At 36.8% G+C, this 19087-nt stretch overlaps 1 protein-coding gene across 1 annotated transcript in view; it reads right to left on the bottom strand.

The window, feature by feature from the left end:
- LOC306760319 (CUB and sushi domain-containing protein 1-like) overlaps positions 1–19087 on the bottom strand; it is a gene marked incomplete at both ends in the record, with an annotated part of 457273 nt that overhangs the window by 112981 nt on the left and 325205 nt on the right. Inside the window, 7 exons of the mRNA XM_079246123.1 lie at positions 717–873; positions 5752–5921; positions 7600–7788; positions 8499–8714; positions 9047–9163; positions 17306–17494; positions 17589–17776. Of these exons, the coding sequence (XP_079102249.1) occupies positions 717–873; positions 5752–5921; positions 7600–7788; positions 8499–8714; positions 9047–9163; positions 17306–17494; positions 17589–17776 (1226 nt within the window). The remainder of the gene's footprint in view (positions 1–716; positions 874–5751; positions 5922–7599; positions 7789–8498; positions 8715–9046; positions 9164–17305; positions 17495–17588; positions 17777–19087) is intronic.

Raw genomic sequence — 19087 nt, 5'->3', positions numbered from 1 at the left:
AATGGTTTCACTGACATACAGACCATCTATAATATCCATATACCATCTACCTCCTTTTGTTTGTCCCTTCATCCAGCCACTCTTCAACTCCAGATGTGTCATTCTCACCTTCCTTAAATGGCTTGCAAATAAATGTTCCTTTAATAGCCTCTTTGACTTACACAGCACCTGGTCTTGCCTCCTTAACAGGCTATCTTTGAAGCTATTAAGATGAGTGTGTATGTGTTTGTGCGTTTGTGTGGCAGGAAGAGAGAGTCAGTTTCAAGCTTCCATATGCTCATTTCTTTTGTGGATGCTTGCTAAAGTAGTACATAGAAAGGGCTTAGAAATGCAAGTGTTGTGTCAGATGGAAGGACAAAGAAAGACAACTACAGTACATGTTGCTTGTTTTGTTTTGATATGTACAGTGACAATAAAAGAACACTCGACTGAGTGACAGGGTTATATCTGATAGGGCAATCTAACACATGCTGACACTTAACTAGCGCTCTAGGTTTCAATCAAAAATGTTTCTCAATAAACTAATATGATAGGCTCCTCAGAGCTCAGAAAACTAATGTCTATGTGCATGAGAAAACTGTGTGAGATTAAAGGCAGAGAGGCAAACAGAATTGAACAAACAGCAAGCAATATCACAAACCACAGCTGGAAAGTAAACAGAAAATAAAAACCTTTAAAATGGTTACATTTTAGGTGATTTCATAGTGAGTACTCACTTGTGTAAGTGAGGCGGAAGCCCTGATTGGTTCCCGAGGCATTGCTATTGAACTCTAGCCACAAGTGATTGGATGTGCTATTGATAGCATAGCCCACCATGCCATCAAGTGTAAAGTTTCCAAGCAGACGGGATGAACAGTTCTCTCCATCATACACCTGTTGATCAAAACACAGAAGAATGGTTGTAGAACATAAATAACATGAATCAGAACAAATTTGTGTAGTTTTTAATCAAAATATGCATGGATAAGAACCTCAATGTACTGCTTATCTTATATTCTCTGACAATGTTCCACTTTGCACTTTTATTTTTTAGTTTTAAACTATAGAGGAATTGTGGTAAGGGCAGGTTTGAGCAGCACTTTATCATATGAAAAATCAGTTAATTCACAGCAGAAGATGTCTGTAGCAGTGATTGCAGTTGCAAATCTTTTACTAAACTCTGAATTTGTATAATAATTTGAACAATGATGTTGCAAACCTACATTCATTTTACATATGAAGCTATTTGCAAACAATACAGTGTGCTCCCCACAAACCATCTATTGAATCCTTAGGCTTTACTCTGTGAGGTCTTTACAATAAACCAAGCACTGCTGCTCGGTTTTTGGTAGGAAAGGAGTGAAAAGAAAAGAGTGATGAAATGACAGATTTTATTAAGTAATTATAAGTATATTAAAAATTTAAAAAAAGAAATCTAAATAAAGTCCTCAATTAACTAAATTGATATTGTAATTGTATTTTGATAGATCTTTTTTGTTGATTGAATTACAATCATTAACTTTTATTCATTAAGAAGCCATGAACAGCTGAAAGAAAGTCTCTCTACTTGCGCACCACATGTCAGGTACAACGGATAGGGGAGCAATATAAGCCAGAAATCCAAAAAAAAGTCCTGACATGTGCAATAATTACTGTATTGGTAATGTCCAGTTACCAAGTGTCTACTCAATGTTATTTTCAAACCCAAAGCAGATTTTCTGTTTTGTACTTAAGTGGTAACATAAACGGTTAAAACCTAGCAAATTGTGCTGGTGGTAAATGACAAACATGCATTCAGCTATGTTTTCATAAATTATAGCATTTGCTAGATAAACAAGAAGATTTTTTTTCCTTTTCAGCAAAAAAAAATATATAAATAAATAAAGTTACAGAATGAGGTTACAATTTGTCAGGGCAACTTTTCAAGTTACAGGTGGCACATATTGCTTCGTATTACTTCGTATTGCTGTCTCAGAGCTTGGACAGATGTGAACTGTTCTTGCTTAAACTACAACGCGCTTATATTTGGCAGCCTGGGACATTTTCACAGATTGGTGGTGACAGGTCTGCAGGCGGCAAAAATGCCAAAGAAATGGGCTAAAGTGATGAAGTGTTCTATCTTTACAACTATTGCCAGTCGGAGGACACGGCTATACGTGCAGCTACAGTCTATCAGAGTGTGTGGTTGTGATGGAAAGCAAAAAAGTGAGAAAGACAGTATGAAATAATATGACAGTATCGGTGGCATTACTGTGCTAAACTTCATTTTCCAATCACATGTTCCTCCCACCACTGGTTTCCCTCTCAGTTTAGCATTTCTCTGTCTTGTTTTCCTCCGTCTTGCCTTCTCCCTTCCTCCTCTGTTTCTGTAAAACTCAGTATGGTTAATGAAAAGCCCTGCAGCTCATAAATCAACATGTCACCATCTGCTGCCCCTCCTCCCTCTGTCTGTCTGACTCCCTCTCACATGTTCTCCTGCCACCTCTATTTTCGTAACAATTCCTCCACACTCCTACTTTATCCCCACCTTTTTTCTCTTCAGCTACAGCACAAATCTACAAAAATGTGGTCAAGCGCCTCATTAGGTTGGAAAATTTAGCTTAGTAACTTCTTTTTTTTTTTCCCCCCAACAGTGTCATGGCAAAACATTGGACAATGGCAGGAAGACTAGTTGTGAGCTGATTCATGTGTTAAAAGAGGTTTTTAGCCTCATGCTGACTGGAACTGTCAAACAAATGGTTTGTGATCAGGATTTTTAGCTCATGTAACAGAAATTAGCTCCATGACTGTGAACTTGATGAGAAGCAAGCTAACTGTTAGCTTAAAGATAAGTTTGGTATTTCCCTTCTGTTGATTTTCGTTTCTACTAAATTTTCGGAAAATGTTCCAATATGCAGAGTGGATGCAGTGTTCCCTAAATAATATGTTTATCACACAAGCTTTCTTCTCACAACAAAATATACCAGCCTTAAGTTTCAACTAGCAGAGCCATTTGCTAGGTAGTAATACAGAATTTATCGGAATTTTTTTTTTTTTTTTAAATTCATGGAACAACTAATTTTTGAGACAATAAAAATGTTAGGATTTATGCATCTTGTGTGTGTAGGTGGAGACACAATCATAAAAAGAAATTTATAAATTAGATTGGTTAAGCACCAATGTAAAAAGACCTGCTAAAGCCTTGAGTGCCTCTCCAAAATAAAAACAAAGATGCACAGCAAGTGTGTTTCATTTGGTCAATGAAGCCTATAGTGACAGAACTGCATAGATGGAGCCACAATAGTAGACTTTAAACTACATATTTCATAAACAGACATTCAACAAGTCAACAGAGAAGATCTCTACCATCTTAAAACTGTAAATGAGGTCGCAGATTATGCTAAAATTCTGTAGCAGACCGACTGTGAAATAAATGATGGCCATATCCCTCTCTTACCTTGTGTAATGCCCAACAAGTGGTTATGGAAAGAACTTGTGTATCATGTCACAATGAAGATAACTACATTTACAATGACATTTCTGAAGAGAAAAAAAGTGAGAACCATCTCATGAATCTATTACATGAGCAGTCGGTAATAACATTCATCTAAATTAAGAGTTCTTACAGTTTTTTTTTTTTTTCAGGAAGTCGTAATCTTTCATCACTAACATACTGTCTTGGGTATTTAAAAGTGTTGCTCTAATAATTATGGGTTTTATGTTTGGATTACCAGAAATTCCTATGGCTGGAACATGCTAATAAACTGTCATTGGCTACAGCCATCCTAGGACTGAGGGCAAAGAAAGGACAAACAAATCTTGATGATTGAAGTCTTTCATTGAATTACACTGATAATTGAATAATGTTTTGTGTATTTGTGTGCATGCAAGTGTGCGTGCCTGACAAGCTTTAAAACCTAAACTGTATAAAATTGGTGGAGATTGGGTCCCCTGCTTTTTGTCACGCCTTTCTTTAAAAATCGGTTTGATAAAATGCACTGGCAGCATTTAAGCATATTTATGTCTGTTAAATATCTTTGTGTCACTTTCCCTTCCTTTAAGGGATTTTTCTTTCCTTTTCCTTTTTAATACCTATCCTTCTGGGAACATTTCTGGCATTTACAATGACATTAAGCCTCTCTAAAAGTCAAGTAAAACCCTGCTAATGCAATCTAACCACAGACAACCCAAGCCCATGCTCTGGGCCTAAGACTGATAATACACTCAAACCACATACTGCCTTAACCATGCCCTCAGGCCTGATACTGCTGAAAGGCCTTAAAGAGTAGAAACAGTTTCAGACAATGTCAATATGCTTCCATCAAGACTGCTAAACAACAGGTGAACACTATCTCCTTTCTCATATAAATAAAGTGCAGCACACCTAGTATGGTTACAGCTGACACGGCACATGTACATGAGCAGTCAAACAACAGATTTACTGTTTAAAACAAAAGAGTGTGGACATTTTTCATATTTTACATGGAATATTTTAAATATACATTTCCAAACATTTAAAATATACAATAAATACAGTATAAAAAAATGTTTGAATAGTCACTTAATCACCAATAAAGGGAACACCTACAAATATTTGTGTCCTGTTTGATTACTTATCATTCAAGGAATGCAGTTATTCATTTTTCTTAATGTTACCACAGGTTGCAACACATAAGTGTATAAGAACGATCCTGAGATACAACATTTCATTGAGCTGTGGTATTAGGAGGGCTTGAAAGGCAGAATCATTTTCAACCTCTGCTTTACATGTATGTCTTCAGTCGTGGACGGCCAATGTAGCAGTTAACCATTAACACGGCACAGTTAGGACCCCCTGCAGTAAAGCTATTTCTTCAGTTAGGGGAAACCTTGATCATACAATTTAGGTGCATACTGGGTGAGCCAAGAATTCAAAGCTCCTTCTGTTATTCAGGTTTTACCTCCTGGCTTGTTTTTGCACAGGTCACGTTATTACAAGATGCACGTTCCCTGACATCTTAATTAGACCAGGTGTTAATGGCTGGAACAAAAGCCTACAGAACGGGTTGCGTGGTTCATTAAATGCATTAAATAAAGGAAGGTTTTAGCAATGAGGACTGCAGTGTAAGATACCTGCTAAAAATGCCAGATCAGTTCCAAAATAGTTTGAACATAATGGGAAGAAATGTAGCTCTTGCCGAGTGAAATGTTGACAGAAGGACCAGGAGGATAGGAAACAGCTATTGTGTACATGCGCACATACATATACATGTATATATTTCCAAACAAGTCAAAACAGCTTTATAAACTTTTTTTGAATCACAATATACAAACAAAAAATCTTTAAATGAAGTGTTTTCCAATAATTAAAAGAAATAAGATCACATAAAAATACATTTCAAGCAAAACATAAAAAATAAAGTTGAAATAATATTGTGACACAATTAAGACAAAAATTATAATTAAATGAATAAGCAAAATCATTTAAAGACATTTAAGAGACAGTAAATAAAGGTGAAAGTGAAAATAAAATCTGACCAAATAAAAACTGCCACTTATTAGGAATAAGCTTCATTTACAAGCCAAATTTTACATAAACTTAGTTCATATAATAATGATCTGTTTAGGCCTACAGGATGTGTTAAAGTATTTTTAACAAATAGACAGCCTCTGACTATAATATTCCATGCATACACTTTGTGTGTCAATCCATAAATGGATTGCACATTTATATATTTCCATCTGGGTAAATCTGTCAGATTTGCAGAAACATGTAGTTGTGCATGGGAGTGTAGGGAGAATTAGCGAGTATACCTTGAGATAGTCTCCATCTTGCAATGAGAAGCTCTCAGCTTGCAGCCTGATCCCTTTTCCCCTTTCAGTGGTGATGCGGTAAATGCACTCATGGTTGTTATCGTAATTAGAGGGGAAATTGGGAGAAAGGAGAACACCTTCTGGTCCCAGTGCAGTGGCGCCACACTCAGCTACAAAAAGACAAGAGCAGGGTGAAGAACTAGCACAACGCCAACTTACCATTAACACAACTATATTGACAGTGATAGCAATGAGCTCGGCAAGACAGCTGAAAAGCACTTCTCTTAAATATTGTATTATATATATATATATATATATATATATATATATATATATATATATATATATATATATATATATATATATATATATATATATATATATATATATATATATATTGCACATAAACAACAAAAGATTTAACAGGACAAAATAAAACAAAAAAGAGTTCAAATTAAATTTTGAGAAAACACCAGTCAGAGAAATTATGCAGAATTATCTGGCAGGTGTCGATAAAGTTAATGAAGTGATACTAATAAATGGTACTTTGTGCTATTTCAAATGAGGAAAGGACAAGAGAAGAGTTTAGTGGTCTTTTAAGTCCCTCTGAGCCAGACCACCACTGCATGGATGGCAAAGAGGAAATAATGAAGCAAGAAAGAGAATGGTATGAAAGAATATGAAATAAAATGGACATAAATGTACTTTATTTCTTTATACAACTACTACTACTACTACTTCTACTACTACTACTACTACTACTACTACTACTAATAATAATAATAATAATAATAATAATAATAATAATAATAATAATATTATCATTATTATTATCATTATCATCATCATCATCATCATTATCATTTTATAAGTATACTTTTTTTTTTTTTTTTAGCAGCTAAAATCAAGGATACTGTCAGCATTTATTCTCCATAAATTCTTTTTTAAATGAAATCTGTACCAGGGGAGTGAGAGTGAGAAAAGAAAGGAGGAGAAGAGAGCTGCGGAAGCAAGAAGAGAGAAAAATAAGGGTGGATAAATTAAGACAGACAAGATCCTTTTGAAAATGTACAGAAAGAAATTAGAAAAGGGAAACGGGGAGTAACAAAAGATGCAGTTTTAACACTTTCCTTAAAGCAGCTAATGGCCTAATTATCCACCCAAGGACTTTCCAACCAGAGAAGGAGAGAAGGAAAGACAGAAAGTTAGGAAGAAACAGAGCTAAAGAGAGGAACATTTAGAAAGAAAAAGAGCGGGAGAAAGATGAATCCAGTGCTCGCTGCCAGCAGCTGTTGCTCAGTCCCCTCTGAGTCAGGCCTGATCTCTTGACAAATAATGCTATTATAGCATTTTCAGTCTGCTCTCTCTCAGGCTTGAAAATTACCAGCAGCCACCAGTCAGGCTCTCATAAATTATCAGCAGCATCCCAGAAACCACTGATAGGCATCAAATTCCAACAAATTACAACCTGCTCACAGAAAAAATCCTGGCAAATAAAACGCTCCAGCATTCACATAAAAGTAAATTACCACTATGTTAGTAATAAAATACTGCTGGATTACAACCAGAAAAATGCTGATACTTGATATTTACGCGATAAAGAAGCTAATTTGTAACTTTTACTTTATGGTTGCTCAAACTCAAAAGATCCAACCACACTGATAATCCTAAACGTATAAATTAACTATGTTCATTTATATTATCCTGTGTAACGAAAGTAAAAGTGTAATAAATAAGGTGTCTAAATGCAGATAAAAAAGGAACATAAATATCCATTTTTTTGTTAACCATAGCTTTATTTAACATTTCTTCCACTGAACTGTCAGTCTGACCACACAAGTGTCTTACCTATACATCGAGGTAGAGTGTTGCTCCAGACTCGCCTGCCACCTCCAAGACAAGTGATCTCACTGTCACCCTCAAGTCTGTAGCCCTGGAAACAAGAGAAGGCCAGCGAGTCGCCAACGCCAAACTGGAATCCCATCCTCCTGCTGAATGCGGGTACGCCTGGATCCTCACATGGCTCTAGATCATACTCTGTATAACCACAAAATAAATTATATTTTTGGAGCAATAATGAAATATACAGGTTGAAAAGAGAAGTTCAAAAGAAATTACTTAACCATCAAAGTAAAAATAAGCCTAAATTTAAAAAAAAAAGTTAAATGTTTCAACATGTGATGTGGTGTGTCTGTTCTATTGGGAAATATTTTTCATTTATATTTTTGGAATACAGGTTGTAATACCATAGTTCCATGTAGAAATGAGGTGTAAACTATCTGTTGAGCAGTAGAAGTGGTCTCCAAAGAAAATGCTCAATGCTCTTTAACAGCATAAACAAGACAATTAGTTACTAAATAAAACCAGCTGGCTGTTATAAAGCATATCCAAGACCATATGTTTTGTTGTTTTGCTTTTAAGAGGCTTTATATTAGGTGCATGAGAAAGATTAGATGACTAATTAGTTAAAAAAGACATTTTTTTCTGGCATTTGAATTTACAGCTCAGCTAAAAACCTCTCTGCATCAACCACTTATGTTAACTAGTAAGTAACTATTTCTTTTGTTCATAATATGTTTACAGTTTGTAATTCAAGATTGAACAGAAGTTTACCTACAAACGATATTTATATAAAAAATATGAAGTATGTCCATCATGTTACAATCGTTAGAACATAAAGGGAAAATCTATACTACATGCATGATAAGTATCTCAAAACAATGCTACTAATCATTTGGTACTCATACCTGAGAAAGTAATATTGAATCCTTCATAACTCATGGAAAAGTCTGATATAAATCTTAATTGAGCGCTGAAGTTCCCGTAAAGTCCAGCCTTAACACTGGGAGGAAGCACTGAACCAGTGAGTCGAGCTACTGGTAGCTGGAAATTTCCATCCTCACTGATGGACAAGTAGTCATGGTTCTCCTCCAGATGGAAGGTATGAAAAACCAAATGGACTCCTGGATAGGTGGATGGATGGATGGATGGATGGATGGATGGACGAATGGATGGATGAATGGATGGACGAATGGATGGATAAATTATGAATATGAATAGATAAGCAGAGAAAGAAAAAAGCAGCAAAAAGTACAGTTAGATGCCAGTACACAAATGACCAGATAGGAACATAGGAAAAGAAGCCAACATACAATGTTTACAGTGCAATACAAACCATTAATCACTTGTTTAACACAATAAGAACATACATGTTACAACCTTGAAACATATAAAGACAAAGGGAACAGTATTTTCCCAACTATAGTGGTGGTGATTGCACCATGAACGTTCTTACCTTTCCCATGAGACACCTCTATAGTCCAGGTGCAGTTAAGAGAGTTGGGGTAGAAATCAGGAAAGCCAGGAGAAAGAATTGTCCCAGTTTTGCCAAAAACATAACCTCCACAAAGAGCTGGAACAAGAGACAGACAAAAAATATTGGTACAAACAAAAAACTAATTTTCTTTTGTAGCCTCCAAGGCTCTTCCAGGAGGAATAAAACAACTTTTATTTTCCTTTTCTTTTTCTCCTTGGCTGGATTAAATTATGGGCTCTTGATCTCCTCTTGCAGTCAGAGTGGTGTCATCCTAGAGGACTGGAGAAAATGACCTTTTGTGACCCGAAAGAGGAGGACGACTTCGGGTGTATTAGTTTTCTTTTCTTTTTCCCCCCAGATAAACACGCAATTCACATTTACCTCCAGATTTCTCTTTCAGGACCTCCTGCAGACCCCAAACCAGATGGTCTGAACAAAACCTCTAACACAGTTTACAGTCCCTTAGGTCAATAGATACGGAATGTCACATCGAACTAAGCAACTGGCTCTTGTCAAAATGACACCTTTACACCTCCAGATAAGACTCAACGGCGCCAGGAGAGAGACCCGGCAACTCTGCTTTGATCCTCCCCGAATATACATTCTGGGTGACAGATCCACCCCTCTTCCCACAGGAAGAAACTCCAGATGCACTTCTTTGTGTCTCCTTTAAATTTCCTTTCACTAACTGGTTTAATGTAGCCTACATGATTTTTGTTGATAGGTTTGACTGAAGTTTCCCTTTTTATTCATTCTCATATGTGATTTAAATCCTTGAACTGATCACACATCAGAATCAATCATGAACACGTTACTACATAATGTTGGTTATATCTTTCCAAGTTTGGAACCCCTGTTAAGCAAATAATAGGAATGGATAAGAATGTAACTCTCTTTCAGGATTCATCGGCTGAGGAAGACAAGTCATGCCAATGGATTAATCCACACTTGATAAGAAATATGTGAAATATGCAACAATTGGGTTTCATGTGTAAAAGTATTACTATTGGTAAATGTTCCCTTTTCAAGCAAACAAAACATCTGCATGAGTCCCCAGAATGTTGATTGCCATGCTTAAAGCTAGGAAACAAAGTTAATAATTTGATTATCATGATCATGTTAATGAAATGGGAGAAAGGAACCAGGGCCCGCAGTGAAATAAGACCTGAATCACTCCTACCCTCTTGGTTAACAATCAAAGCTGACCTGACTGGGTAAGACTGACCAGCCTTCTGACTATTAGTGGTTTGTGATTGGTCAGGACCTAGGAGGAAGGGTCCAGTTAAATGGACCCACGCTCTGGACTTCGTGGGTTTTTTTGTCCTCCCTTGTTCTTCTCTCTCGGCCCTTGACTCTCGATCGCCGTGATTCTTGTACTTTGACTTAATTTCGTTGCCCTCTCGCAACTTTCCGCTGTACGCAGCTGTTTCTTTGTTCTCATAAGTTTACTCCATCTCTCTTCTTTTGTGCGCGTAAGATCTTAACGAGATAAGTTCGAACAGAAAAGTAATATTTGTGTTGAAGGCGAAACAAGCCTTGTTTAAGTTTACCCAGCGAACATTTTTATTTTTCCTTTTTGAGATCAGTAATTCACCAGAACCGCAGTTCCACTAATTTTTGCGTCTGTACAAGTACTGCCTACCCTCAGACAGTACGCGTGGAACACAACCTTTGGAATAATTTGAGTACGAGAAACACCGCCCTTGGTTCTGGGATTCTGCTGGACAGAGATCCCAACCCGTTCATCAGAGCAGCTCCAGACCTACTTCTCCCGACGCCAGAAGGTCCATTTCCCGGAGACTTGCAGTCCAGGACAGAACCACCCGGTCTGCCGGCTCCATCAACTGACCCAGCGGGAAAAAGTAGGATCTTCATAGCGCTTTGATATCACTTGTGGTGTTCAACAGTACATCAAATTTAACCAAAGTATAAATTTGAATTCTCATTCAAACACAATATCACTACGTATAATTTTAACAAAGATTTAAGTGAAATAACAATACCGATTTAATTGCTTCAATTCCAACCAGTTCCTTTCTGCCCCATTTCATTCAATTCATTTTTAACTCTCATTATTACTGTCATAAATGAAAATCCCTGTAAACAAATTCACTTGACCATCTCACCAATAACCTCTCCATCATTGCTCATTTTCACTGCTGTATGTTTACCATCATTGTAATAAATATGTATAATCAATTCATCCGTTCTTGTCATAATTTCTGAATGTACAATTTCTGGTTCATTCGTTCTGAGAATTTACTACTTTAAGTGAGACTGTGTTTATTGAATTAAGTATATTTCAGGTTTTCTCCTCCTCCTGAATCTTAAGTTAAGTAAAAGTGATGAGTGGTGCTCCGAGGTAATTAAAATTTAATAAGTAGTAATTGATAGAGGCCTAGTTTTACTACACTTTTTTTTTATCAAAGAACAAAGTGGATCTGACAGAACCTCTGGACTAAGCTAAAAAGCAAGACCTCCGACAACATTGACCATAATAATTGACCATAAACTCACATTCCAACTCAACACTGAACAGATCTTTTCAAAATGTCAACAGCGCCTCTTCTTTCTCCGTAAGCGCCGCAAACTTCAGGTTCACCAGTCCATTCTCACTGCCTTCTATAAATGTTTCATTGAATCCATTCTCACATTCAACATCACTGCCTGGTTTGGTTTACTCACTCTCACTCATCACAACATGCTCAATAAGATTGTTAAAATCAGTAGTAAAATCATAGGTCAGGAGCAGCAGTCACTCAGTACCATCTTTAACACCAGAGTCTTGAGAAAAGGCACCCAGATCTCCACTGACCCCTGGCACACCCTGCACTCTCACTACACCCTGTTACCTTCAGGGCGCAGGTACAGGTCTCTCCCTCTGAGAACAAAGAGGGCCACTTCCACCTTCCTTCCCACCTCTATCCGTCTGTTAAATGGTTGATGGCTATTGCAGACTGTTATATTTATGACTGTGTATGGCATATTGGTGTCAATTGTTGTTTTTAACTTATTTATTAACTGACATGTTGAGTTGTGTGTGTGAACATGTCTTTTTATTTTATTTGTCATGGTTGTGCTCTACCCGCAAATGAAGTTCCTAACGGATAAATAAAGTGAATTTGAATTGAATTTGAATTTGAAAATTCCTTTCCGATTGACGTTGTTTTGCTAACATAATTATCAAAACCCATTAAGCTTTTTCAGATTGGTATGATGTCAAATCCCCTGAACTCTGATTTGTTCTTCATATATATATATATATATATATATATATATATATATATATATATATATATATATATAAATTAGTTGCTTCTTTTTTCAATATCAACAAATTACGTTGTGAAGAAAAGAATATTATACACAAAATCCACCAGGTATGGATATGTGCATAATGTCTTTAAAATGAAATAGCTCCTAAAAGGATTCTTTTGTTTTTCTTTTTTTTTTTTTTTTTTTTGGTAAAAGGTGCCTTATATAACAATAATGCAATTGATCATTCCATTCTATTATCTCATCATAAAATTTATGGAGGAAAAAAAAACAAAACATATTTTGATTCTGAATTATTAGTGTAAAAAAAAAAAAAAAAAAAAACACACTTCATAAATGGCATGCACTCAACTATTCATGCAGATTTGATTAGATGTCCTTGGCTGAGAAACAAAGAAAAAACTTTTGCAGCTATACCGTATTAGGTGGTGAATGCACAATTTCAACTGCACCATGGAGAGAACCGTGCTGAATACAGAGCTCAGAAGCAACAGAGTAGCAAGACTGATATTGTTGAAAAAGACTGAGATATCAGTGTGACTGTAACCTGACACCAAGAGTCTAAAACTGATGTGGAAATGGAAAGAAATCATTTGGTACAGAGCAAAATGGAAAATACTAAAGCAATGTAATAGAGAGCAAAACAGGGTTTTCAAACCATTAGAGACCGCTGAACTCTAAGAATATGTTGACTCTTTGTTTCTGACTAGCGACACCATTTTTCTTAGTTCAATTCAGCCTAATCCAGTTCATTTAAATCCACTAAAATGCTTCAAATAGATAAAAAAAAACTATTAATTTAATGAGAGAGAATAACACTATTAGTCAATCCTTTCTCCCCTATAAGGGGAGCAATTGGTAAATCACTGACACACCTTTGCAACAATATACATCTTGTAAGCATTGTACTTCCATAGAATGAGCATAGAACAGATAAATGTATATGTTGGGTCCACAGAAAAGTGCCAAATCCCCCAGTAATTTTCTCCTGTTGGTATTCACTTTTGATTTCAGTTTAAAGTGCGGCTAGGTGTGTGTGCCAGTCACATATTTATGATTGGCAACTGATTGGTATAAAGCTCACAAACAGACATCAGAAAGAAGTTGTAAAGCCAGTTGCAGGACAATAAATGCAGAATCTAAAATCTAATTCTACCCTCTAAGTTGATAACTTACCTCCTGCAAAGTGAAAAACATCAGAATTTCGAAGCGGAGAGGATGAAATGGCCTTTGGTACTGACCTTAACCCGACTGAACACCAATGGGATCAGCTTGCATAGGCTTTACACAACCATACTGCTTGACCTTCAACATGAATCAGACGCCACATGGATAAATCTTCCATCCATGGGTCCATGCATTCTCCATATGCTACTGAGGTCACTGACGGTGTGGAATGAAAAAAGTGTAAAAATGCCCAAAATATGTTGGCTATTTCCTTTCCTTATTACTGTTGGAGAATGGAATCATCTCTTTGGCCTAGAAACTCAAAACAAATAGGAACAAAATAATAAAACCAGGGGGTTTTGTACATTTTTTGAGTGGCGCTAACCACATTTTTAGTTCAGTGGCTAATTCCACAGACGTATAATCCTTAAAAGTTACACCTTGACTTAAATATGCCTAATCCAGCTTTCCAATAGTATAACAACAATTGATGCAATCAAAGGGAAGAAACAATCAAGAAAACAACACATCCTTTCATTTTGAGCATAATTTAAATCAATTCACGTATATCCTTTATATGATGGTCTTTTCATTAGAAGTTTCAACAAATATTTTTTGCTAAACAAATGACAGCCATTTATTAAAATTGTAAATATATCTGTCCATCTATCCATCCTCTTATCCATAGATTATATTTCAACACAGCGTAATAGAATAACTGAATAACTCTCTCGAGTGGAGTTTGATAACCAACACCAGTATATTTGCTCTTTCATCAGGTCTCAACAAAAGCTACTGACTAAATGTGTGTGCATGCTGTATTCATTGTGTGTAATACTGCTCAAAGTACTTCAGCTGTATGAATGGTCTGTGTTGGAGAATACAGGTTGTTAATGAATAAAAGCAAGAAACTATGAGCTGTACTTAAATGCATGAAAAGAAAGAAAGAAAAGGCTGGTCATAACTACTAGGTTTGGAGGCAGAAGCAGAAAGCGTTTTGAAAGTACAGATGATCGAAAGTTATAACTGTTAAACCAGAGGAAATGGTGATATATATCCATCCTCCTACTTTTTTGTCGCCAGATTTCTTTTCTTTTTTTTTTGTAGTTATTTTGCTCTGAAAGAAATCTTACTGTTCTCCCTGACACATTAAGAGCACCCACTGTTCTAAATGATTTATTTGGCGATTCAGTCGACCTGCAAGAATAAGATGAGCAAGCCTGAATTCAACACATTTTGTAACATTACTAAAAGGGGGAGGACTCAAAACACTCATGTGGTCAAGTCCATTTCTACCTCTTACCATATTTTGAGTTTTGATAGCTAAATGGCTTGAAAGAAGAGTTAACAATGCTTCTAAGACCTGTAGGGAAAAAAAAGAAAGTCTTGGCAATATTGTGCATGTGCATGAGCTGCAGGAGTTCCTTTTAGCCTCTCTAGTGATGTGGCATGTAAGCTTTTCAGAGAACAGACAGCAAGTATGCCCACTTTTTATTAAGGTTAAGGTTGGTTCTATCCACCATTATAAACTAGTCTCATTAAGTCAACCTTGATCATTGTTTTAATTTCACATTCGAAAGAAAAGGAGATTAACTGATCAGTAAAAAGTTTTGTCACACATCTTTGACACAAATTCTACTATCATGATCTCTCCAGAAATCAAACCATGACACACAACACCCTGAAGGAAAACAGTTTATGCTGGCAACAATGTACTTTGTCATGTGACAGTGTGACAGCTGCCTGGTGACATGGCATGCTTGGCTGAGAATTGAAAAATGTGGTGGATCACAGCAGGCAGACCGCCTCAATATTAACTCACTCCCAAGTTGAAACATCCTAACTTTGGTTTTTAAATTGGATTCTCTCCAATCAGCAGATCAAATCAGATGCTGTGCATTCATCTCCCTTGAAAGCAGTAGCTGTAGGGATGTGGTGAATATGAAGGTTTACATAGGTTACTGAGCATCTGTTTCTGGAGTGTCTGGACTTGAATAACTTCACTGAGGATGAATGTCCATGTTGACTCATAGAGGAAAGTATACCCTGGGAGTAAGAACTGATTATACAATCAACATTACATCTGCTAGGTAAAACTACTGAAAAAATAAATATATTTAAAAAAGGAGAGAAAAAAAAGCATGAAAAAACCTTCATATACTGGGTTGGAGGCGAATGATGCCATAGTTACATACTCATCAACCTCTTCCCATTTCCTCTATCTCAAACACTTCTTTTTTTCTTCCCATTTTCTCTGTTTACACTTCAGTTTTCACACATACTGTATGTAGGCAACACAAGCTTTTCATGTTTAAGGCTACACTGTTAATGGGCTTTACTACAAAGCCCTTAAGCATCAAGTGTGCTGATGAATATGTGTAGCTGAACTGTGATTGCAGGTAGCACTAAGTCATATGTCATGTATATTGTTAAGAAAAGTAATAATTGTGTATAGTATAAATGTAATGTCATATATCACCAACCTCTTTAAGTAAATCCCTTATATCCTTTTTTTAAGCTTTTCTGAAAACACAAAAAACTCAACCAGAAATTTACATCAAAAATATTACAAGGCTATTATTTTAGGAGAGCGATGGTAAACTGATTGTATTCTATCCCTCTAACAAAGAACCAGTAGAGTTAGCAGTGGAAGAGGTAGTGTGCTGGGCAACATTTTTTGGGGACAAGGTGGCTGGTAAGAAGCTGATTCAGAGTTTTACATAAGCATGGTGTTACTGCAGGATTCGTCACAGTATCATCATAAGCAAATGGGATGAAACAGTCAGCGCGCTGATTATTTAAAATCAGGTTTTGTGAAGATAATAACTATAATAACAATGTGGTTTTGTATTTTAAGTCTGGTCATCTCCAAATGTGACAAATTTGCTTCTTCAAGTAAAATGTTGACTTGACTGTGCAGAGAGTCTGGGCATCAATTTGTATGTAATCCACGTGTCCAAATGAGCTTCCTGGGGCTACAACAAAGTTGCATTTTGTCAACTGCTGACTCAAAAATATCCAGAAATGTAAAGGTCAGTGGTCAGCTGTCGCTTCGTGGTCACCCTGTGATTGAATGGAGACCTGTGCAGGATGCTGTGACTAGTTGACCTCCAACCTCCTGTTTTATTGCAGGTTTAAGCAGTTACTGATCAGAAAACTGAAGGATGCATCGAAGGAAAGTAGCTAAACAACTACAGCTACAGCAAAACCAACTGAAACATTAATCAGTGTTCCAGCATTTCTCCATGGATGGTATCATTTAATCGCATTCAGTAGCGCCATATTAAATGGAGTCATTTTTAATACATACAGTACTAATGTATTAGTACTGATGATTAATTAGATAATAATCTCATAGGCTCCAAATAATGAGAATATGAGGTTGTGGCTATCCTTAGCTGCAGTGTTTAGTGAGAAGATTAAAAACATCAGTTCTTAAGCTTTCATTATGATTCAGGGGAGAGTTTGTCCGAGATTAAATTCAAATCAAGATTGCTCAATTTGTATAGGATTTAGCAGAGATTCGAGTGTATTGGCAAACCTCCTGTGAGCTCTTTCCTTTTGGTCTAAATAAGTCTGGGAGAAAAACACAGCTTTACTTTTTGGAGGAAAAAAAAAAAAAGACCCTGACCTTTTTTTTTTGCCAGCGTGTCTATAAAATGTCCAATTCCCAATAACATTTCCTAGAATACCACAGCTGTTTGTTTCTTGTCTTTAGAGGATGTAAGAATGAATTTGGCATCTTTTCTGCGAGTGGATGTCGTGGGCTGAAAAGAAAGAAAGAAAGACTCTAACCGTCACAACTGGGAAGAGCGTGACTCCACTGATGATTCTGCTCACAAACAATTGGCTCTTGATCACTAAGTGTGTATCCAGGGTCACATGTAAAAGAGACACGGGAGCCAATGGAAAACCTGCTGCCATGACGACGGCCGTTGACTGGAATACCAGGATCAAGGCATGAGTCAGACTCCATTTTCACACCTGCAAATCACATTGCACAAGCACAACACAGTCAAGAGGGTGAGTGTATATGTCTCTGTAGCAATTTTTTCCTCAGTCAGTCAATCATGCTTACTTTCATATCGAATGCTGAAGCCTGTAGCAGAGCGACTGTTGTCTGTGGTGAACAACAGGAACAGGAAGTTGGTTGTGGAAATCAGGAAATGGGGGGCTTGGGTGCCATGGTATTCACCGATCAGGGGAGAGGAAGCTGAGGGACCATCCCTGATCTCTAGTGTGTCATAGTTGACCTCTGTCTGGAATCTAGAAAAAGACAAGAGACAAACACAAGCACAATAACCTGACACCCACAAAGATAGTCTTCAAATATGCAGAGTGTGACTAAAGAGAATTAGATCAATACACTGGCAACACACCAGGACAACCTGAGTAGCAATGCAAAAAGCTGAAAGGAGTAAGAAGAATGGCTGAACATTAAAATATCCATAAAACTGTAATGACTTACCAGATGAGAGGGATAAGTAGATTTTATCACTCACTGATCTCCTCTCTGGTTGTGCTCCAATCTCACTAACTACCTCACTGGCTGAATCATCACCTACATTTGTTCCTGCAGGTCCCTATAGGAACTGAAACTGCTGCTGGTTATCAACTTAACTATCAAGTCGTTACCAAATTATAAAGAATTTTTATCTGCAAAAGACAACACATCACAAGCTTTCACATTAAAAAAAACAGCACTCTGGGAGCACAGACCCCCACCAAGTCAGAGGGTCACTGACCCCAAAAGACCCAACAGCCCACGCAGACACTGGTCCCATGCCAATAGTCTTATGTATACTTCAAGCTAACATCACTCCTTATTTACATCATCAAGATAGATACAACATGTTATATAGAATCCTAAACCCTGGAAACAAACCCTTACACACCAAAGTATAGCAGATCGGTATCTGATTATTTAAAAAATATTATTCTATTTAGTTATTTAAGAAATATGCATTTTCTCTAATTTGCCGGTTAGCTGCAGTCTGGGTTAGCTGTTGATGTATTTAACATCTACCACGATGTCATCTTGTAATTTCTTGTCTCTCATCAGTGTGGACATTATCTATTTGGTCAGAAGCTGTAATAGCAAAATGATTTTTGTCCCCTAGTAAAGAAGAATTTTAAAACTACCTTGATCCTGATCCCTATCATCCCTAACCTCTGTTTACTTGCTCCTTATTTCATTTCTGACATTTTCTGAAAATTTGAACAAAAATCCGTTGATAACCTTTTGCTTTACATTTCTCAGACACAGACATATGCAGAGAACCCAGTTGCGCTGAATACATAACATCTGCCCTCTCAGACGTTATGTTGAAAAGCTCCAATCAGCTGGCTGACCAGCTAAAGCAAAAATAAACCCTTTTTCTGCATCTGACATACAGTTAGAGAAAACCCTTCACAAATAAGACCTCAGGGTAACTCAGCTTGTATATCAAGCTCCAAAAAGTCCAGTTTCAACAACTGAGGTGTCTGGCTACGTCCATGACTTGCTTCCAGGACAAAATCATGACAAAATGCAAACATTAATCATGTACTATAGCACCAACTGCATTACAGCAAAAG

This window comes from Telmatherina bonti, assembly GCF_933228915.1.
Source record: "Telmatherina bonti genome assembly, chromosome: 1".
NCBI lineage: Eukaryota > Metazoa > Chordata > Actinopteri > Atheriniformes > Telmatherinidae > Telmatherina > Telmatherina bonti.
This window is presented reverse-complemented; position numbering and strand designations above follow the sequence as displayed.